At 34.4% G+C, this 24,050-nt stretch overlaps 1 protein-coding gene across 2 annotated transcripts in view; it reads left to right on the top strand.

Annotated features, from left to right (window-relative positions):
- The window catches only part of MDGA2 (MAM domain containing glycosylphosphatidylinositol anchor 2), an 836,747-nt gene that overhangs the window by 636,743 nt on the left and 175,954 nt on the right, over window positions 1-24,050 (top strand). For both annotated transcript variants that reach the window (XM_032179359.2, XM_032179361.2), the window contains exon 8: window positions 15,235-15,528. In XM_032179359.2, the coding sequence (XP_032035250.1) occupies window positions 15,235-15,528 (294 nt within the window). The remainder of the gene's footprint in view (window positions 1-15,234; window positions 15,529-24,050) is intronic.

Genomic DNA, 24,050 nt, shown 5'->3' with positions numbered 1-24,050 from the left:
TATACAATAAAATTTACAGCACACAAATGAAGGTCACGTTGTTTATGATGAATTATTTTTTCAACTCTTAATGCAGTATATAACAGAAACACAGAAAAATTCATAAATTGTAAGCATGCAGTTTTGTGAACACACATGTCAACACCAAATTTAAGATACAAAGTGTTGCCATATGCTGAAGCATTTCAAAGTAAATTACAAATAGACGGAAAGATATCTAAGGTGTTTGGAATGCTTCTCTTCTCGTTGTTAGGTTAAACACTTTACAGTTGGTATTTCATTGACTCCTCAGCACACCATTTAAGCGGATTTTGTGATTATATTCATTTTACATATGAGAAGCTTAAGCTGTAGAAAGCATAGACCTGACTTTTATTGACATCACAGTTACTAAGCAGTGACATAAAGTGTTGAACATAGGTCAATTCTGGCTGAAGAACCTTGGTTCTTTACACAGAACACACAGTCTTCCAATGTAATGGGCTGAAGTAATGAGATTTTAGGCTGTGGAGATACACTGTGAGTAGTGTATTTTTGATGAGGGAATCCATTTTAGAAACCTCAAGTCACATTGTGTCTGCCTTCTGACCTATTTGACTAAGGAATTGGAGCCTGGCAAGTCCTGTTGGGTGAAATTTAGCCCAAGAGGACGCTGAGGATCAGGACCGAAAGCTTTAGAAAACGTTGCAGAGCAATGATTTGCAGGGGGGGGAAAGAGTTGAGAACAGTGGAATCCTCTCCAAGTATATGATGGGTAAAGAATTCAGAATTTCCCAAATTTTATAGATGTTCTGTCAGCAATAATGACTAGACCAAAAATACATGAAATAAGAAGACTGCCGCTGCACTTTTGAAAAGATTCTATGCAGAAGATGAAAGGAAATACAGTTAGCCCTCCATATATAGGGTTTCTACATCCGTGAATTCAATCAATCTGAAACTGCTCACTGTGTGATGGGATCATTCCTACCCCAAAGTCAGCATCGTGGAATATACTCATGTAACAGAACTGCGTACGTACCCCTTGAGTCTAAAATAAAAGTCGAAATTATAAAAAAGTATTCAGAAGACAAAAACAATTAAAAATACAACAATAAAAAGTATACAAATAAAAACTAATATAGTACTACTATTAACTAGCATTTACATTGTATTAGATATTATAACTAATCTAGAGATTATTTAACGTGTGTGGGAAGATGAGATAGGTGATATGCAAATACTATGCCATTTTATATAAGGGACTTGAAAATGTACAGATTTTGGTATCTGTTGTGGTCTGGAACCAATACCTACCCCCACCTCCATCTCCATGTCCTGTGAATATCAAGGTATCAAGGAAGAATTGCATCTGTATGCGGGTAATTTAAATATGTGAAGTAGAAATAATAAAATGACAAGCAGTTTAAATGTCGATGTCTAAAGTGCATTTGGCATGAATGACAGTCCACTGTAAATGAAACATAAGTAGTCCATTTTTACCAAGGCTATCTAAATAATACTTGTAAACAAAATAGATATAGTTGACATTTAAACAGAAATATCCCTTCCTTGGGAATAAAATGCAATGTAAAACCATATTTAAACTCTTCACACTCACATATTAGCGCAGAATGAGTTATCTATCATTCCAATCAATCACATTATATAAGTTTTCATGGGGTTTTAAGTTCGGTCCATATGTTTATTGTAGACTTCTATATACTTCTACAGACTAGCAGAATGGTTTGTAAAATGCAATCATGCTTCAGTAGAATATTTGTTAATAAGGCCTTCATGCAGCTATAAGAAGACACTCCTTTTTTAATTAACCAGTTATCTATTAACAGATCTGTTAATTAAACCTCATCTGCTCTAAAGAACATGTGACCCTGATCTGTTGATGGAACATTGTGTTCACGGGTTGTTTCATTTTGCTCTTGAGAAAGGATGAGAGAGCCAGCTTCGTTTTATGTCAAAATGTTTATTAAGGTGGCAGTAGTGTCTGTTTCCACAGGATAAGGCATATTCAGTTGTATACAATCAGTGGTGTAATTAGGGAATTGGTAAAACAGGCATTGTCCAGGGTGATCATTTATAAGAGAGGTAACAATGTCACATGGGTTCTGCAAGGAGACAAATGGCCTTTTTACTGCAGAAGTAATAAAAAATTGATTTTTTTCTGGCCATTCTGTGTTGAAGAGTTTACCACTGTGAGCAACAGCAAGTAAAATAAATTGCGAATTACTTTAAAGCATCTTTCTTTTTCAGTGCTTTTATAAAATGCCTTTGATGTATAATTTATAGCTTATCTTCCTTTTAATTTAGAATTCCTTTATCCACCGGAAAGCAGTAACATAATTAACATGATCAGACAGCTCCTTATAACTTACTAGTCCCTGGTTTTCATGGCAACACCCTGACCTTTGTAAAAATGGACAGCACTGACATTTTGTTATCCTTGTAAGGGAGGAATAGATGTATATAGGGATGTCCAAAATTTATTGTTTCATAGAAATAGAAAGCTGAGATATCTGTATTATGTGCCGTTTTGTTATAATAACCAAACATATAGATCAAATTATTATGTCTAATGGGAGACAAATGCAATCTTCTTTCCTCGGATGGCTTTGGGGGAATGCCTCTGACTACTCAGAGTAGAAAAGGTTTATTCCTGTTTTTTCTAAAATGTCATTTTCTTCAAATAGTGTCCTCATCTGAAATGCATATGTGTCTCTTGGACAACAGACAATAGCAATAAAATTTATTTATATAGGTATAAATATATTTATATATTTGAATTATATAAACCTTTGTTTGACCGTGTAAGTACCTATCCTCAGTACTTGAGACATCATAAGTGTGAATAAAACAAAATCTATGTCCTCTATATAGAAATGTATGCATAATAATAAAGTATGGTTATTGATACTACGCAAAGTACAGTGATAAAACATAATAATAACTAACATATTAATATATGGAGTGTTTACTATATGCCATATCTTGGCTTAAGAGGTTATGAGTGTTAAAAAATGTGAAGTAGGTACAATTATGCTCACTTTACGTAAAGTGAAAGGTGCAGACTAGCCAACTTTCCCAAGCACACCCAGCTAGTAGATGATAGAGCTAGGAACTAAATCTAAGCAGCCAGACCTAAGCCTTGCTCTTTACAAATATATTACAACATTCAAAGTGTTTAGAGGACACTTTCATGAGCATTGTGCCATTTCTTCATTACTCATTAAATTCTTCTTTTCATCAGCTTAATTTGCAGGTAAGAAAACTAAAATGAAGACATCCCTTTGCCCAGGTTACACAGCTAGTATGTGGATTACAACCTGAGCCCAAGTCAAATTTCTAATCTTGTAAATTTATAAGTCTTCCAAACTCTCCATGGTTATTAAAAAAATCCTTTAATTTGGAAATAATTGTTAGCAACTATCAGCTACAAGAAGCCTTACTTCTTGCGAAGTGTAGGTCTTGTGAAATATAAATACATGTTTTCATAATATAGAGTGTAATTCTTGAAGATAATGAATAGCCAAATTTATCAGTCTTGCCCCTAGTCCTAGGCATATTTGTCTATTGAAGGGAATCAAAAATGTATATTAAAATAAATTGGTATTATCTCTCACATTGGGTACAAACTGTAACACATGTGGCTCTGCTTTTGTTACTTCCAGATTACTTGCTATTAATTTAAAGGATAACCCATTTGTATAAATGTATATAAGTGTATTTGGATAAATCATGGCACCATTTCTAAGAGCAAGTAGGCAAGGATGCAAATATATTATGGAATATAAGAACTGTAGGAATTTGGGAACGTTAGTTGGCTTTTTAGCTATAGGCTCCTCCTGCCTATTATTAGTAGTTTGTATAATAAACTGTTTGGAGTGCAGTATTCAACTTTTAAGGTTAAAATTCTTTATCGACTGCTTATACATAAATAACTATAGTTTTCCAGATTTACTCTGCATTATTTTGTTTATTTATTTATTTATATTATACTTTAAGTTCTGGGGTATGTGTGCACAACATGCAGGTTTGTTACATATGTATACATGTGCCATGTTGGTGTGCTGCACCCATTAACTCGTCATTTACATTAGGTATATCTCCTAATGCTGTCCCTCCCCGCCGCCCCCACCCCACCGCAGGCCCTGGTGTGTGATGTTCCCCTTCCTGTGTCCAAGTGTTCTCATTGTTCAATTCCCACCTATGAGTGAGAACAACTCTGCATTATTTTAAAAAATAACAAACATGAACTAAAACTTGATTAAGAAAGTTAACTTGAGGAATTGGTTTCTAGTTCTCAGAAATGGTTATAGGTTGACTAGTTCTTTATCGAATGACCTAGTCATTTCTTAGTAAATGAATATCTCAGCACTTTACTCGATGTTTTGCATCTTATCATACCCCCTTTCTTTTATTTACTTTCTTATTATTATTATTATACTTTAAGTTCTAGGGTACATGTGCACAATGTGCAGGTTTGTTACATGTGTATTCATGTGCCATGTTGGTGTGCTGCACCCATTAACTCGTCATTTAGCATTAGGTATATCTCCTAATGCTATCCCTCCCCCCTCCCCACACCCCACAACAGTCCCTGGTGTGTGATGTTCCCCTTTTTTTTTTTGAGACTGAGTCTCACCCTGTTGCCCAGGCTGTAGTGCAGTGGCACAATCTCGGCTCATTGCAACATTTGCCTCCCAGGTTCAAATGATTCTCCGGCCTCAGCCTCCCAAGTAGCTGTGATTACAGGCACCCGCCACCACGCCTGGCTGATTTTTGTATTTTTAGTAGAGACAAGGTTTCTGCATGTTGGCCAGGCTGGTCTCAAACTCCTGACCTCAGGTGATCCACCCACCTCAGCATTCCAAAGTGCTGGGATTACAGGCGTGAACCACTGTGCCTGCCCCCTCTTTCTTGTTATAGCAAAAAAACCCAGTGTTTCTTTTATAAAGTCCCTATTCCCTCCAACATTCTCAGTTTAATACATATTTGTTGCTTACTACAATTTTGACATAATTCTTTAACAAGCTGAAATATCTTGCTCCTGTTTACTTAGTTGTTTCAGAAAAAAATAGTTTTCCACATGTGAGACTTTATATACTTAATTAGTGATTATTATTTATTTATGTATTTTAGTATATGAGAAACATACAAGTCATGGAGGTTAAAAAAAGAAAGAACTATTTGTTTTATGTGTTTTTTTTTTTTCAAAGACTTTAGGACATTCTCTTAAGAGATTTAATTATTCTAAAAAATATTTTATTATAAGCTCAAGTTAGAAAACCAAGTTTTATGAAAATCATAACAATTCAAGATACTTGAAATCTTAGCCAAATAGTACTTTAGCAACCTTAGCTGAAGTCCCATTCACTTATCTGTTCATGAGGCAGCAAGAATAGAATATGTGTTTATTTGCAGCTGGTCTTGTAGCTTGAGTAGCAGGGAAAATATGAACGCCATGCAGAGAATGATTTTCTATTTTGTTCTTTCATCTTACACTTTGTGTTCTATTGAATCCCTCAGAGACTATTCTTATGCCATAGCAACACCTGCTGGGTGAGGGAAGTTGGAACAGCCACAACTGTTGCCTGCCAAACCTGTTTTCCTGATTGAATGGCACTGCATGCTCCTCATCTCCAATACCAAACCTTTTAGAGATGCTACCCTCCAGGAACCTATTTCTCCCCATATGTTTCAAGTAAAGAACAATGCCGTTCTAATAAGATTTCCCCATTTCTTTCAAAAATAGTCTTTATGTATGTGTGCGTATGCATGGACATTTCCCCTTAGAACTTCCAAATGCACATGCTATGGTATTTTAACCTCATGTTTGTTTTTAATGTGGGCTTTCTTCCTGTTCAACTGCTAGATTTGTGAACATTGTCTATCCTGTCTTGTTAGCATTTTATGATTTATTATGGGTGAGGTACTTAAAAGTGTGTGTCAGTGTGAAAAAAGGCAGTTTTTATTTACAGAGTGTGATAAGAGATGTATTATGCTTATTTATATTGTGGACAAAAACGGCAGGCATACCATCTGGTGTGAAGACATATTTATAAATAACTGCTTCTTTCATATATGAAACATTTACACACAGGACTGCAAGTAATGCAAGTCTTAGAATATAGATCCACATGGACATTCTATCATAGGGCCAACTAGCCTTTCCTTTACTGCTGATTGAGGAAAGTCATGGAATGGACAAATTACTCAATATTACCAAGTGCTTCCAATATTTTAGTGTATTATTTCTACCTCCTTGCATCATTACTGTATCCAAATCAAAGTCTATTAGTTGTACTAACATTATAAAAATCTATTGTTTTTTGGTAGATGTTTAAAATTAAAAAATAAAAGAGTTCATATATGAAAAATGATCTTGAAATTTATATGCTTTATAATTAAGCCTTGGATAATCAAGAGCTGATTATTAATCAGTGTTTTCCTTACTTTGGTTGCTTAGTAACCTTGACTGGTGCTCTATCAATCAATCAAGAACTCATTAAGCACCTCAAAAAAAAACCTTTAAAATGTTACCTGATGTGGGAGTTACTGAAGAAATAGAAAAACCCTGATGCTTACATCAGGACATTTCAGTTATATATGTAAGTGCACATTTCATCATGACTTATACAGAATAAATTGGACATGCTCTAATTCAGAGACATGGAAGATGAATAAAAGATGCAGAAATCAGAAAAGACTAAATCGAACAAGAAACTTAAATTGGACCTTAAAGAATGTAACAGTCATTGGATGGGAGGTCAAACTCATTCCTGAATAGAAGGAAGGAAGGTGAGGCTTTGGGAATAAGTCAAGTGTGTTAAGCAGATGAAAAGACCGGCCTCAACTGAATAGAGAGCTTTCCCCAGAAGCACTGTGGCTTATTAAGGTTTGATAAATAAGATGGAAAACAAGCAGTGGAATTTAGACTTTCTGTTCTGGTAAATGGGAAACTACTGTAGGTATTGAAATAATATAGTGACATGATTTTTAAGAAAGATTAATTGAGAAATGGTAAATAATATTTTTTAGATGAAGAAGAGACATTAATCAGATCTTAGTAATTCATTTAAAAGGGGAAAGACAACCCAGAAGGACATGTGACAATATAATATTATTATATTTACCTATGGCTTAGGGAAGTTCTGCATATTTTCAAACCACCACCACACACACAAAAAAATTAGGTGCTGCGTGTTATATAACTCAACATGTTAACTTCACATTGTTGTATACTAAGAATTGTTTCTACTAAGTATCCAATAGCAACCTTTATTCCTTTAATGAGAAATGAGCTGTAGTTTAGCCACCTTCCATCAAACCATGTGTTGCCAGTCATGATCTCTAAAAGGAAGCAAATATCAGCAGGTCCATTAATAAAAGAGGAATGTCTAGCATGTTGGATTTTTTTTGTCATCCTGAACATCTCTCAAGCACACATTGCTGTATTTTAAAAATTGACATGCAGTTATAATCATACTGGAAATGGGTCAAGCATATTAGTTTAAAAGGTATTATTCAGACTTGGAATGGAATTATTTTTAAATAGAATGAAATTCTCAAATTTGCCTTGTATCATTATATGAATATTTCCAGTGGCCACTGACAATTGGTGTTCTTATAAATTTTGTATTTTAAGGCAATTCTTCTAAATCTTAGTGGTGTGTTCAGATCAGCTGTGAGGTATATGGTAATTATAATGTTTCAAATATTAATGTATGGAGGTTTTAAAATACAGAGTACAGTCATGACATTATTCTCACTTACACTGAATGTACTTTCTTGAATGGAAGAGAAATGATTGGAGTTACAACAAGCATACTGACAATTTCACTTAACCAGAGGCTTATCTTACTTAGCCTGTTGTGAGCTATCACTACTTATGTGACATTGACAGTCGTTGCAAACGCAAATTATTTAGTTCCTTACTTCTATGTAAAACTACTTTGTGACTTCTCAAAACTTCAAAATCTGAGTATATCCATGTGCATGTCTCATGCTTATGAAGCTAATCTGTAAATGTGCTAGCAAAGAAGAGATGGAGGACTGCTGGCACAAACACTGAAACAGCACTCAAGTGTGATAGAATATCTTTCCTATAAAACCGTGCCCTGAAATAAAGATGTTGCTTACCTCGGAGTGTCAATCAGCTCACCAAAGGTGAAGCTCATCGAGTCTACAGCAATTATTTAACCCATCTCTTGTTTTGAAGGAATGCACCTGTGCGCATGTGAATACGCACAGACACACACACACACACACACACACACACACACACACACACACACCCATAGATTTGGTTCATTTGGATTATTTGCATCTACAAATTTACCACTTACTTTATCCTACTTTTTTACATTTGTTTTTATCTGGTCAGGATGAGAATTATTGAATTCTGTTCTCTAAGGGTAACTTTCATAAACATGATATCTCTGAAGTTTTATTTATTTATATGTTAAAAATAGACTATACATTCTACTCGAGAACATACATATCTTTTATAAAGTACTTCCCTCCAAAATTGAGGTATAATTGAATTAGGGCCATGCTTATTTTAGGATTCTTGGAAATATCAGTCTGATTGTCTTTTGGAAGAAAATTCTGTTTATTACTGAGCTTCTTATGATTCTTATATTGAAAGAAATATAGCTTTTGTTTCAGTATCTACTATTAAAGTGCACTACAGTCATATATTTAAACCAATAATTCCATAAAAAGCACATTCAGATGTCTTTGTTTCAGACAGCATGATATTTTTCCACATAGTTCAAATGAACTAAACTTCTGCATTCTTTTAAAGCCATTTTCTAAGTAAAGAACAAAGATTAAATTTTCTCAGCTGCCTTCCCAATGAAGAAATGAAAATATTTTCTTTTTCTGTATTTTCTTTGCTTTACAGTCTGATCAGTGGAAAAGTTGACAGAAAAGCAGTTTGTTCAATTTGTTTGTCTATTTACTTACGTTTGGAATGAGAAACTTTGGTGCCATATTATGTTTTTCCAGTTTCTCTGATTATAACATCTCCTACAGTACCATCTCAGGCAAAAAAATATCAAGGGCTGTGTGTAGACTATATGTTAGAGAATGTATCTGCATTTTTATTAGGAGTGGCTTTTTCTGGCAAGCACATTGCATAAATGTGGATCTTACACGGTATAGACATTTCAAATATTTATGCTAAATTTGACATGTTTTCATTATGAGACAATTTTTTTAAATACTTTAAGACCTAAAAACCAAATGATAAAATTAAATTTCATGTCTTCAAATTGCCTCTTTCCTCTATGTTTAAAAAAAAGTAATTCATAACTTATCTATTCAAATATTTAAATGAAAGAAAAAGGAAACCTGGAAGAGTCTTTTCTTGACTTAACTTTTTCACACACCCACACATCTCAAGATCTGCATCAGAAATATATTCTAACAATATATTTTGCATAAGATTATGCTACTTGTAGGAGCTACTAATTGTAGAATTACTATATTGCATTATTATTATCACATTTGTTCCAAAATATACGATTCATATCGTTATGTTTATCTCTAGTATCTATTATTTTGATAGCTTTTTATTTTCCTATGTTCTCACCATCTTCTTCAGCTCTGCCTTTCTTTCTTTCTCAATTATTTCACAACTTTCTTATCTATGCCAAGCAGGAAAGCAAGACACTAGGCTTTAGAGACGGATTAAGGCTCTGTGCCCTTAAGGGGCTGCCTTGTCAGGGATATAAACATAGAAGAAAATACAGGACAAAGTCACAAGGACAGGTTAAATGGGTAAAACATACAATGTAGTGTGTAGTGAGGAAGAATAAGTAACCAGGTCAGCCTGGGGTTACAAAGCGAATAACATTTGAACTGAGTTTCAACACATGGGGCAGACAGAAGGTGCTAGAAGACAGCAAGAACCAGACACTCTGACCATGGAAAAGAACTGCTCATTCAAGGGCTCAGAGGTTAACTAGTTGGTGAAACTTCAGTAAAGGAGTGTTAACAGGAGTTAGTGATTTTAGAAGGGCATTTCTTAGTCTATGTTTTCAGAACGTCATTTCCAGAGTGATACGTTTGTCCTATAAAATGTGAAGTTTTCATTGAATGAGTTTTAGGAAATAGATTGAATTAACATTTTAAAAATTTCTGGGCTTCTTGGGCCCTGTAATATGTTATTATGCACTATATATATTGTTTAAACAGTAAAAAAAAAAGAGGGAAATAAAATAAAATTTATCAGTAATCCCACACTCTAGAGAGAACCACTCTTAGTGTTTTGGTATAGATCTTTCTAGGATTTCTTTTCCTCTAGACTTTTCCCCATGTAAGTCTCCTCTTCCCTGAATTAGTGCCCAATTACCTTGCTATTTAATGTATATATTAGGTGTAAAATTTTGTACTGTGTTTCTGTATGTGAGAGATGGTGTGCTAGATGGTAACAGTATAAAGACAGAGCATGTATAGCCTACCCTTCAAGAAGCTCGCTGTTAACATTCATTGAAACATTTTTTAAAATATATTTTATTGTATATATTTGGGGATTACAACATATTATGGGATACATATGGATAGTAAAATGGTTACTATAGTGAAGCAAGTTAATATTCATCATCTCGCATAGTTACTTGTGTGTGTGTGAGAGAGAGCCAAGAGCAGCTAATATCTAGTTATTTAATATATAAAAATTAGATACAGCTGTTTATACTGAGCAGTAACATGTTTTACACACTGAATAATAGTCGTTTTAGCTATTTATAGTACTTGCTAACATGCTTTTCCCACTTAATATAAATGTCTTATCAATAAATATAGGTCTATTACATCATCATTTAAAAAGACTGTGTCATATTCTATTGTTCAACTGTTTTATGATTTATTTAACAACTCCATTAAGCTGTTTTCAGGTTGTTGTTTTTTAAATTAAACCAGTGTTGTGTCAAGCACTCTCATCGAGGTTGGTAGTCTTCATACTGACATGAACAAAACTGTTTATGATGATAAAGCTTAGACAGGGCAGCAGGAAGCCTGGAAGAATGAGGCTAGTGACAGAGAGACCACTTAGGATGCTGTCACAAGAAGATAAAATGATGACTTCTACTGAGAAAACTGCCTATGGCCATGAAAAGAAACAGGCAGATCTGAGACATAGTTTTAAATAAAGAAATAACAAGATTTGATGGCTGTTTTGAAGTGGTAGATGAGGATATGGTGAAACAAATAATACTGTATGGTTTTCAATTAATAGATGGAATCTGTTGAAATTAACTATTAACCACGTCAAGAAATAAAATGGTGCTTAAGGCTTGAAAGACTTTTGGAATATAAAGATAGGTTGCAATTATGAGCCATTCGAATAAAGTTATAATTTGTTATTGTCAACACGTAAAGCGGAGAAGTCTATGAGAAGAAATGAGATCTCTCAATAGAAAAAATTATAAGAACAATTAAGAGAGGTGAGTAATTCTTAGAGATAGAAAATTTAGTGGGGACAGAAAGATAGAGAAACATATAACAGCTTTGAGAAATTATACAGTCTTTTTGGCCAGGAGAGTTGTAGGGAAAGGTTAACCCTGACTTCTAGATTTAAAATCTTTTTTTTTTTTTTTTTTTTGAGATGGAGTCTCACTCTGTTGTCCAGGCTGGAGTGCAGTAGTATGATCTTGGCTCACTGCAGCCCCCACCTCCCAAGTTCAAACAATTCTCCTGCCTGAGCCCCTGAGCCTCCAGAGTAGCTGGGACTCCAGGCGCCCACCACCACGCCCGGCTAATTTTTTTTTTTTTTTATTTTTAGTAGAGACGGAGTTTACCGTGTTGGCCAGGATGGTCTTGATCTCCTGACCTTGTGATGTGTCCTCCTCGGCCACCCAAAGTACTGGAATTATAGGCGTGAGCCATATAATCTCTCTCCTTCTAGGCGCATCTAGCCTAGGAAGAGACAGATACTAAATAATATTTTAGCTAGACTTTGCTATTTTGTAAAAACTGGGCTAATTTATCTAAAAATCAATTTCTATGTTATTGAGATTGAAACTGAGGTTTATATTTCTGTAACTTTAATTCGGCAGGGAGGAAAATTTATCTAAATACATGAAAACAAACAAATTTTAAAACGGATATTTGAAGTGTTCAGCATGATAACATGTAAAAAAATTATAGCCAGTCAAGAATCTATTGTGATTTGGTCTAATGTAATAAGTTGTTTAAATATCCATTTTATTAAGTTAGGAAATAAACACTATTTTTGACACCACTTCTCTTTTTAACTTTTTATTATTCATTCTTGTAATCAGAACATCAATAACGTTGAGGCTAATAAAGTACAAATTCTTAGTTTCAAAAATGGTAAGGCCGAGCACGGTGGCTCACGCTTGTAATCCCCAGCACTTTGGGAGGCCGAGGAGGGCAGATGACCTAAGGTCGGGAGTTTGAGACCAGCCTGGTCAACATGGTGAAACCCTGACTCTAATAAAAATACGAAAAAAATTAGCTGGGTGTGGTGGTGCACACCTGTAATCCCAGCTACTCAGGAGGCTGAGGCAGAACAATCGCTTGAACCTGGGAGGCAAAGGTTGCACTGAGGGGAGATTGTGCCACTGCACCCCAGCCTGGGCTACAGAGCGAGACTCCATCTCAAAGCAACAATATCAACAAAAGATAAAATTAATACAGACAGTGTTTTGGTTGGCCAAGGTCATGTAGCTTGTTTTTGGAACAGATATGGATTGTGTATTTCAAGTAATAACACTCCATTAGTCTTTAAAGTTATCCATTTTTTATTTATTTTACACAGATTTATCTAAATTTGGATATTTATTTTGAGGTTGGTATATCTTATAAGGAGTTTTGACATGTGAAAAATATTCAGATATAGATAATGGATTGATGTATTTATTTAAGAAATATAGATGTTGGCCTTATCCACTCTGATAGCAATAATAAATTACTAAATAAATAAGAGGATAAAAGAAAGATAAGTTGCAGAATACTTATTGTATACTCCCTCACATTCATCTCGACTCTTTTATATTTGAAGCAGAGACCAAGTGACAGGCAGGGATTTTGTCCAATTTGTCATGAGCAGGAAGAGAGGAGTCTATTGCTAACTCTCAAAAGTCATTAATTCCAGATACCATTGTTTATTGAGCCTGCTTCAGTATTCACCTCTTTATATTAGCTACCTGCTATAAATTAGTTTTTGTTTGTGTTCTGTTCAAATTGAAGTATTTATTGTCTCTTATTCTCAATGTTCTTAATTGTTTATTTTAATATTAAATATTTGGTCCTTAAGATTATTAAGGGGGTTTAAATGAAAGCATAAAATCCTTAGTTGTGCCTGTCACGTAGTAGGGGGATAATAAATGTTTAATGCTGAGGTTATTCTGCACCTTTTCCCACGGAGGGTGAATAAGTATCACAGTTCCATTCCAATCCCATTGTCTGAGCATGCTGCTTAGATTTTATTTACATCATTCGCTTCGAAAAGAACAAATACTTTGCCAAAATTATTTAATTGTTTCTATATACCAGAACAAATTACTTACTCGTTTGAGTTTATAAAATGAAGCCATTTTAAACATATATTTTGTTAATGACAATTTCTAGGATGTATATATCTAATTCAAAATGGTGGTGGTTAATATTTCATATTGTTTAAATTCTGAGATGTTATACATTATGTAATTAGTGTTTTATACAATAAGTGAAGGAATTAAATGAAAAAGTGAATTGAAGATAATTGTCATATCACTTTGAACTTGAATTTGTCTCTATAATAAGGGAAACAACATTTCAAAATTAGTTGAAAAATAATTTTAAACATAATTATGTTTGGTTTTGTACCTGGGCACTGGGGCATAATCAAACTAGAAGGAAGAATAAAACCTTTCACTTTTCGTTCATGTGCAGTACTACTTCCAAAGGGAACATACAACATTTGTCAGAAGTATAGAATTATTCATGTTTCCGGTTATTCGTATTTATAGCATTCTATTTAGCTTGTGCTTTTTTGATAGATGTTCTACTGCACAAATGCATTTGAATTCATATACGATTGTATAGGAAATAAGAATCTTCCAGCGAAACTAGTGATAATGTTTGCAAGAAAGATCGTTGTATAGTACTTCCCTCATATCACTTAATTCTTTTCATTAAATTCTAACATAAATATATTTCAGCACAATAAAGTAAGTTACAATAAAATCAATCTAACTTCTTATAAATATTCTCCGTAAATCAGAAATTAGCTTTACTTGAGAAAAATTATAATTTTTTTTTTTTTTTTCATGCGGAGTCTCATTCTGTCGCCCAGGCTGGGGTGCAGTGGTGCAATCTCAGCTCACTGCAAGCTCCGTCTCCCAGATTCATGCCATTCTCCTGCCTCAGCCTCCCCAGCAGCTAGGACTACAGGCGCCCTCCACCACGCTGGGCTAATTTTTTTGTAGTTTTAGTAGAGATGGGGTTTCACCGTGTTAGCCAGGATGGTCTCGATCTCCTGACCTCGTGATCCGCCCGCCTCATTCTCCCAAAGTGCTGGGATTACAGGCGTGAGCCACCGTGCAAGACCAAAATTGTGATTCTTATATTCATTGAAATATATTTTGAAGATTTAATTAAAATTAATTTTGTAGAAATATTGGCAACATGGCAAACTATTTACAATGACATCAAAATATGAAGTGAAATAATAATAAATTCAAATATCACAAAAAATTAAAAGTCCAAAAATGGATAATACAATGGATTGTCAAATTGCTTGATTTCACTCCCACTAGGGAAAAAACAAATCCTAAATCTTAGCAATTTGGCAAGTTTTAAACCAGTCAAAACTTGTGATTTTAGATCAGAGGTTTCTCTTTTCCCGTTTATGACTACTTGCACTTCTTGTGACTACTAAGTCTACACAGCTGAATGCTACTCTTCTGTGAAATGCAAATGTTAAAGCCCCAGTTAATGGCTAATTATTACAGGTCATTGAGAAGATTATTCTTATATTGACCATTTTTCAGTTGAATGCCTTATTTATTTTGCTAATGTTTGAAGTCCTCATTTAAAAATATACAATGAAAACAATTGAGAATGATTTTAAGTGAGAATATATTCCATTCATTCCCAAGGTTTTTGATCATCCGAATTGTCACATTTCTTCAGCCAGCAGAAATTATTTCCTTATGATTTTCTGTATCTGAATATGCTTTACCAGTTTATACTAACCTTGAAAAATTTTCTTTTTCCCATTTCAAGTTCCACCCAATCTGACTGTTCCACAGGAAAAATCACCACTGGTCACCAGGGAAGGAGACACAATAGAACTGCAATGTCAAGTGACTGGCAAACCTAAACCAATCATCCTTTGGTCTAGAGCGGATAAAGAAGTTGCAATGCCTGATGGATCAATGCAAATGGAGAGTTACGATGGAACGCTGAGGATCGTTAATGTTTCTAGGGAAATGTCGGGAATGTACAGATGTCAGACCAGCCAATACAATGGATTTAACGTGAAACCAAGGGAAGCCTTGGTGCAGCTCATCGTTCAGTGTAAGTACATTCCCTTTTATGCATTTCCATGTGGGGACAAGGGAAGAAGTGTTACCATTATTCTACTAGTAATATGAGGTGATTTTTGTAATTGGATTGAATGAACTATTTCTACATTTCTACATTGGATTGAATGAACTATTTCTACTTTCTACATTAATGATACACAATTTAAACTATAATCTACCCTAAATGTGCTTTTTACATGAACTTATACACACTAATAGAAAGAGTTGTTTTAGTGTGTGTGTGTATGCTAATTATGATGGTGTTATCTGGTTGATTCATGCCAAAGAATCAACAAACCCAATGGTGAGAAACTGTCCATGTGCAATAAGCAAAGTGGAGACTGGAAGTAATTGCTAATTCAGGTTGTAATACATGTTTGTTTTCACAGTCCATGTTTTTACTTCAGGCAATTGCATGTCCTTTTCCCAAATTATCTACCTATTTCAAGCATCTCTTTGCTTAAATTATGGAGATCTAATCATTGAAATGTTATATTTGCATACCTGAAGTTGTAACAGTGAATTACGTAATTATCTAGTAATATAGTGATAATTCGGGAAAGTCTTAGATGCTGAATTTTTGCCTGATTTAATCTTAGCAGGTAAATGTTTTACTCTGAGAATTGAATAAGATAAATTTTAAACTATTTTTATATTTTTACTGAAATCATGGTTATAGTTCTAATTAAAAATGTGGATATTATGGACTTTACATTTGCTTTTATCATTAAAAATACCTGAATCCACACACTTAAGGGACAATAAAATGTACCAGTGTTACTATCGTTTGGTTTTTACAGAATGCCCTGGTAACTGGGCTGCCCAATGATAAAGACACTGATGAAAGAGAAGAAAACTAAACACAATCTACTCAATCTCTAATAGTGCTACTGCAAATTTTAATTGATACACTATTTGTTAAATATATGGTATAAAGTTTTCATTAAACAGATGAATTAGGTGAAACCATGCACTTCAATAAACGATGTCATTTTTGTCTGACTCTTTTGTAACTCAGGAAATTGAAAATAGAATTTAGTACAAGAATGTCTATTTTTATATTGGGCTTCAAGTTGTTGACAGAATGAATGAACTATTTTATATTTGAGAGAATAATTAAAGTATGAAAATATTATGCATGGAACTGTTTAGCTACAAATGTAATTATGTATGAGATACGTGAGTGTGGGGTGAGAGACAAGGTTCTGGGTGCTGCTTAACCATTCCCTGCCCCTCTTCTATAGCACCTCAGATTCCAGATATGCTATTTGTCCTAAAAATATGCAAACTGATATTTGCAAACAAATGCCAAACAACTTGGCTGATTTCTAATCGATGATGAGTTTTTTCTCCAAATAAGTCAGGTTTTAGATGTCAGGTTCCGTTCGGCAGTTTAATATTGCCTTTTTCTCACTGGCCTCTCTACTCATGACAATCTGTTCATGGGTATGAGGATCATGTGAAAACCGGTTTCAGAAAAAAAGAAAGAGAGAGAAACTGCTTCCCATTTTCTAAAAAAATCAGATACCCTTAAGTGACCACAAAGGAATTTGATATAATTTGGAGCACTTCAATCTTGTTGGTAAGCACAGGATTCTGAGCTGCTTCGAGGTACGCACAAAGCTTCAGTGTTCCTGCAGCTATTAGTTCAGTTAGTTTTCATTCTGCTCACTCCTTTCTGCAGAAGCTCTGATACTAATAAAACCTACAGAACCCAGATGGCTCTAGAAAACTTCCAATTAAAGTTTCAAGAAATCAGAATCTCCATTCTCCATAGAATATACTTAACTCCAGAATTCTATTGATTAACTAAATTTCCTATTTTTTCCTTTCTTCTCCTTCTTAATTAGCCCCCTAGAGAATAAATTCAGCATAAGATTTTAAAATTCAACTCTATAATAGGAATGACAATAAACAGTGGCACAGTTGTCTCTCATGTGACAAGGATGAACATAATTGAATAAAAAATACTGATAGACACAGGCATAGTTATTTTAACGTAGGTAAAATGACACAATTTATCTGCATCCCAAGGTGACTTCCCAGAGCGTGGGTTATAATCCAACCGCATTTCCTCTCAGAGGCAAACTTCCCTGGCCTGCCCAGGAGGCTGGATGCAGGCATTCTTGCCAGCTGTAGGTGAGGATCATGTTATCATGGCTTTCAAGGACCTCCCTTCCATATATTTCCAAATCTTCTGAAGAACCTGGTTATATTTCACTATTTTCCAGGTGCAAATGACTGGTAATAACTGCAGAATATTCTTGAGTACATCAAAGGCTCATTTTCCAGGCATGTAATCTCTGCCAGCAGATCTTGCCTACATGCCTATCTAAGGCTTATTCTTGCAAAACTAATAGTACAGGAATTCAGATAATGTTTTTAAGTTGAAAAACAGTCTAACTTTTATAGTGATTTTTTTAAGAGACAGGGTTTCACTCTGTTGCCCAGGCTGAACTACAGTGGCATGATCATAGCTTACTGCAGCTTTGCTCAGTAAAATTGGGCTCAACCGATGCTTCCACCTCAGCTTCCCGAGTAGCTGGGACTACAGGTGTGCACCTCCATACCTCGCTAATTTTTTAATTTTGTGTAGAGACGGGGTCTTGCTATGTTGCTCAGGCTTGTCCCAAACGCCTGACTTCAAGCGATCTTCCTGCCTCACCTCCCAAAGTTTTGAGACTACAGGTATGAGCCACCATGTTCATCCTGATTTTCTTTAATTTGAAAACAATTTATTTTTTGCTTAACTTGGATACCTGTGCTACATGTAAGAAATATTAATATGGAATATTAAAAACTAAGTTATATCATACATATGTGGACATACATATATATATATCTATATATATTTTGTATCATCCTAAGCAATTAAGTCCATCATTGCAGATAACAAGCTATGCTTTATATATTTTGTATTCCCAGCATAATATATTTTACATTATAGCTGTTCAGTAAATTTGTTGAGTAAACATAAGTTTACTCAACAGTAAATTTGTTGTGTAAACACACAAAAAAATGCATGCCTGGTTTGTTAGTCTATTGTTGCACTGCTATAAAGAAATACCTGAGACTGGGTAATTTATAAAGAAAAGAGGTTTAATTGGCTTATAGTTTTGCAGGCTGTATAGGAAGCATGATGCTGATATCTGTTTCTGGGGAGGCTTCTGGAAGCTTACAATCATGGCAGAAGGTGAAGTGGGAGCTTGTACATCATGTGGCCAGAGCAGGGGCAAGAGGGCAACCTGGGAGGTGCTACACATTTTTAAATGAATACATCTCACTAGAACTCACACTGTCCTATCGCAATGACAGTATGAAGCGGGAATGGTGCTTTACCCATTCATGAGGAATCCCACACCAAGATCCAGTCACCTACCACCAGGCCTTACTTCCAACACTGAGGATTACATTTCAATATGACATTTAGGTAGGGACACAGATCCAAACTATATCACCTGTTTTTTTTATTACTTAAGTATCAGGGATAGCTGAGGATTTGCTGCATACAGATTTCTTCCATAAGATGTTTATTACGTTGACAAATTCTGGAACTGCCTATTTTACACAAAAGCACACACACATTTATGTATAATTTTATCTTTTACGACATAAAAGAATGTAAAAGAGGTAGCAATAATAAATAAGATAGAAAAAATCCAGTGTTTTCAAGACATTTTTGCTTGCTTAGTTTTACTTGCGTCCAATTAAACAATAACCACTCAAAAAAACTAAAGGAGCACAGAATGAATTGTATGTAGGACATCAATGAGTGTAGGGCATCCATCCCTAAAAGGAAATTGTGTGTGTGTGTGTGTGTGTGTGTGTGTGTATATTTCTAGATAATATAAATAATGGAACCATCCACTTACGGTTCTAAATATCCAAATGAGGTTTATTCTTAGCTGATGTTATGTTTAAAAGGAGCAATAGAATTTATAAAATTATAATGTTTATACAAGCTTTTTGAGTTACTTACTCTCACTAATTAATTTGCCTCTTGTTAAAATTTGTACATAATGAGGGACAGAAGCCTAGAGATAATTTAGACCATTGTATATCCTGTTAAGAGTAACACAGTCACTACGATGAAATAGTTTGATTAATTCTTGTTCACAATGCTAATTTTTAGAAAGCAAAAGGTTTTTTCTTTATGACTTTTAACTTCTACAATTGCCAGTTATCACACAGATTATGGACCAAAGTATGAAGTTGAAAATATAAGTTTTTTGAAACAAGAGTATTTTAAAATTAAAAGGTTTTTCTGGGTAAAACTGCAAAGTACAATGTAATGTTTTAATAACATTAAAAAATTTTGTCCATTGCTTAATTTATTCCCATTTTTTGGAATGATAATACAATTTTTTTGAATATTTGGCTCATTTTTATTTGAAGCATCATTAGAATAGCATAATTGAAAATAAAGGTATTACATATATTAATTTATTCATAGTATTTAAAAATCATAGTATGTATAGAGCTTACTGAACAAAACTGAAACAACTTTCTTTTTTTTCTTTTTTTTTTTTTTTTTGAGATGGAGTTTCATTCTTGTTGCCCAGGCTTGGGGTGCAGTGGCGTGATCTCGGCTCACCACAACCTCCGCCTCCCTGGTTCAAGCAGTTCTCTTACTTCAGCCTCCCAAGTAGCTGGGATTACAGGCATGTGCCACCATGCCCAGCTAATTTTGTATTTTTAGTAGAGATGGGGTTTCTTCATTTTGGTCAGGCTGGTCTCGAACTCCTGACCTTGCGTGATCCACCCACCTCAGCCTCCCAAAGTGCTGGGATTTGACAGGTGTGAGCCACTGCGACCGGCCAACTAAAACAACTTTCTAAACAAAGCACCTGATTGTTTGAATATTAATTAAATAAAAGTTCCATTGGATTTTCAAATATGTATGTTAAATAAGAAACCAGGATATGCTGGCGGGCGGGTGGCTCACACCTGTAATCCCAGCGCTCTGGGAGGCTGAGGTGGGTGGACCACGAGGTCAAGAGATTGAGACCATCCTGGCCAACATGGTGAAACCCCGTCTCTATTAAAAATACAAAAATTAGCTGGCTGTGGTGGTGTGCACCTGTAGTCCCAGCTACTCAGGAGGCTGAGTTAGGAGAATTGCTTGAACCCAGGAGGTAGAGGTTGCAGTGATCCAAGATTTCGCCACTGCACTCAAGCGTGAGTGACAAAGCAAGGTCATCTCAAAAAAAAAAAAAAAAAAAAAGCAAAAACAAAACAGGATACTGGGTTTACTTACTGTCTTCCTAAAAGAAAGTATTGTTTTTTATATCTGTATTATATAAGTATACTTACACTTATAAAATTATATGCTACAATTTCAATTTGATAAACTATAACATTTTATTTGTAATATAAGCTGTCCTTTAGTTTCATCTCAAAGCACTATTAAAGTCTTTTAGTAATGTGAGTGTATTTCAAAGTATAATTCCTTGAAAATTAACTGGAGAATATATTGCATTGAATGTCACCTTTGCTGTTAAGTCTCCACCATGTATATGCACGTTTGTTGTACCTTCAACTAATGACATGATATTTCTGTTAAGAGGTATAAAACATATACTAAAAACCAAAGACAGATGTTAGTGTTAGATTGTGTTAAGTAACTGCCTTTTACTTAATTCCAAATCTAATTAATATACCCCTTATAATTTGTATTTTCCAAACAAAGAAAAATTATGAAAGAAAATAATCAGGGCTATTGATAAACCCATGTTCCTCACCTGTTTCATTTTCCCAAGCAAGACCAAATTAGGTGAAGGCGAGAGAGCCAGGGATCAGGATTTTATTTTTGAGGCTTTTTCTCAAGAAATCTAGTGAAGAGAGTATGCTAGTTACTTTTAATCAAAATGAATATTCAACAAAAGCAAAATCTCATAAGCCTTACAAAGCAAAATAAAATTAAAGATAGATTGGAAAGTGCTGTAACACATATGTTCACTATTGTTAGACAAGTTGCTCGGTAATATTCTGTAGTACTGAGATAGATAGAATTAGTGTACTGAGGTAATACAACAATTTTGTGATTTTCTAAAAGCAAAATTGTTCTGGAAATATCAGTGTGACTAGGGATTTATCTAAAACTGATATCAAAGACAAGGTAATTATTGATAAAAGAGGGAATACAAGAGGATCTAGGCCAGGCAGAAAGGCTATCCAAAAATTTTATAAATGAATGAATGAATGTTTAATTTATTAGGATGGTAATGATGACTTTCAGCTCAGTAGCCTGAACAAGCTTTACTTGTCCAGGTCTGTTTCTTATTTTCTGTAATAGTTCAGTCCATCTCTTCTCAGTCCCGTAAGCATGGTAATTCAATGTTGCCTCTCTGGCTAGGCTTTTGTGCTCCTCTTCTGTTTCTAACTACTCTTCCAATCTTTCTGCCATTTAAGTGCTAGCTAAGTTGCACCCCTCTATACTGCCTCTTGGTGATGATGAAAGATCTTTATTGATAGCTCCATGGACACTAGCATTAGTATGTAGAAGACAATTTAGAGCTTCAAAGTAAAACTTCATTTTGAAGATACACATTAAATGATTTATTTCTTTCAAAATCACTAGGTTTTATTTCAGTATTGCCTTTCTCAGAACTGTGCTGTAATATTGGCTATATAGATAGTTTGGGAAATAATTCTAATGGTTGTGTATATTTACACTGAACTGTTATTATCTAATTGGATTTATTTCTTATACCAAAATGACTTGTTTCTAACAGCCTTTGGTTTCCTCCCATAATACAAATTTATAGTCAAAATTTGAGGACTTACCTTTGAGATTATTCCAAAGACTCGATTAGAAACATTAATGGTAAGTTCGAAGTTATTTTCCAAATGTTTTTGGTGATGACCGCATTAAGAGTATATATCCATTGCCACTATAAGGATAATGACTTCGAAGAGAGCTTTGACTTGGAGGATTTTCTTTGACTCATAGAATCTTAGTTTCACCACTTATTTACATTAATATTTCTATTTTATCATATTCCATCATCTACCTCTTCTCTGTAGTTAAGATCTTATCTTAAAAAAGAAACAATGTATTATAAGATAATGTCCAATCTAAACTCTGTACAAAATAAGATCTAGGATTATTATTTCCAGTCAACATATATCTTACTTTATCTTTCCATGGATTTACATTACTCTTGAGTATTTGAAAACTGAACTTCCCACAAATAAACGTTATTTTCCAGAATGTTTCTATATACTTTAGTTGAACTGCTCCTGACCTTCTGGGCATTTTCCTTGCTCTCTATATCTTCATTCCTCCAGAGAACACAGCATGCCAGATAACTAAGGGACAAATAACCAACTAAGGAAATTGTCCACGAAAATAGAAAGAAACTCTCCATCTCTTAAGGACTGAGTGCATTGCATATATATATACACACACACATATATATATGTGTGTATATATATATATATATAATATGTAATATCTTCAGATAGAGCAATTGACTATACATTATCTGAAAAGAAGATCAGTTTATCCAGTATGTGGCTCATGTGAGGAAAATAAGTGCATAGTTTATTTTTCTGGTTTCTTCTCTGCTGCTATCTTAATGTAAGTACAACCATAATCTAAAGTTTAGAGAAAGTGTATGTATTAAAAATTTTATTTTTCAGCATCTATGCAAAGAAGTGTGAGAGTGACCAGCTAGTTTTAACAGAATGATTAAAGGTACAAATTAGCCAGGCAAGACTCATTTTTATTGGTATTGTCAGCGAGGTACTTTTGTCCACCCCAACTGTGCAAAAATGAATTCAATTGGATAATATCTTTATATCATTTCCATAATACTGTAAGGCCGTAAGGATATTTTCTCCCCTTGAAACCCTTCACATATATGATTAAGTTAAATTTATTTTATAGGTGTTTTTTTTCCATTTTTTGAGACAGGGTCCCTCTGTTGCCCAGGCTGGATTGCAGTAGCACAATCATAGCTTATATAGCCTCAACTCCTTGGCCCAGGCAATCCTCAGCCTCCCAAGTAGCTGGGATTACAGGTGTGAGCCACCATGCTGGGCTAATTTGTACATTTTTTGTTAGAGACAGAGTCTTGCTATGTTGCCAAGCCTGGATTCAAACTCCTGGCCTCAAGCGTCCCTCCCATCTCAGCTTTCCCAAGTGCTGGGATTGAAGGTGTGAACCACTCAGCCCCACTGAGTTAAATTTTCAATAAAAAGTTTACATGCCTCTGTTCCTGGAGGCTTTTTTCTTTCGTCCCTTTTTTGCTTTATGCAAATATAGTTTCTTCTAAGAAAAATGAACATAGACACATATATAAATATATAAGTATGATTATAAAAGTTCTCTGCCTTCATAATCTTTCATAGTTAAAAAGGAATTTATCTCTCTTCCAAAAACTAAATTCATTCTTCCCAAATACAGAATTTGGGCATTTCATGCATACTATGATCATCTCCCCTGTAACACAAAGGTAATAATAATAAATAGTTATAATAAATCACACATAAAGGTGAACAATAATATAT

The sequence above is a fragment of the Hylobates moloch genome, unplaced genomic scaffold, assembly GCF_009828535.3.
Source record: "Hylobates moloch isolate HMO894 unplaced genomic scaffold, HMol_V3 SCAFFOLD_16, whole genome shotgun sequence".
Classification (NCBI taxonomy): Eukaryota; Metazoa; Chordata; class Mammalia; order Primates; family Hylobatidae; genus Hylobates; species Hylobates moloch.
This window is presented reverse-complemented; position numbering and strand designations above follow the sequence as displayed.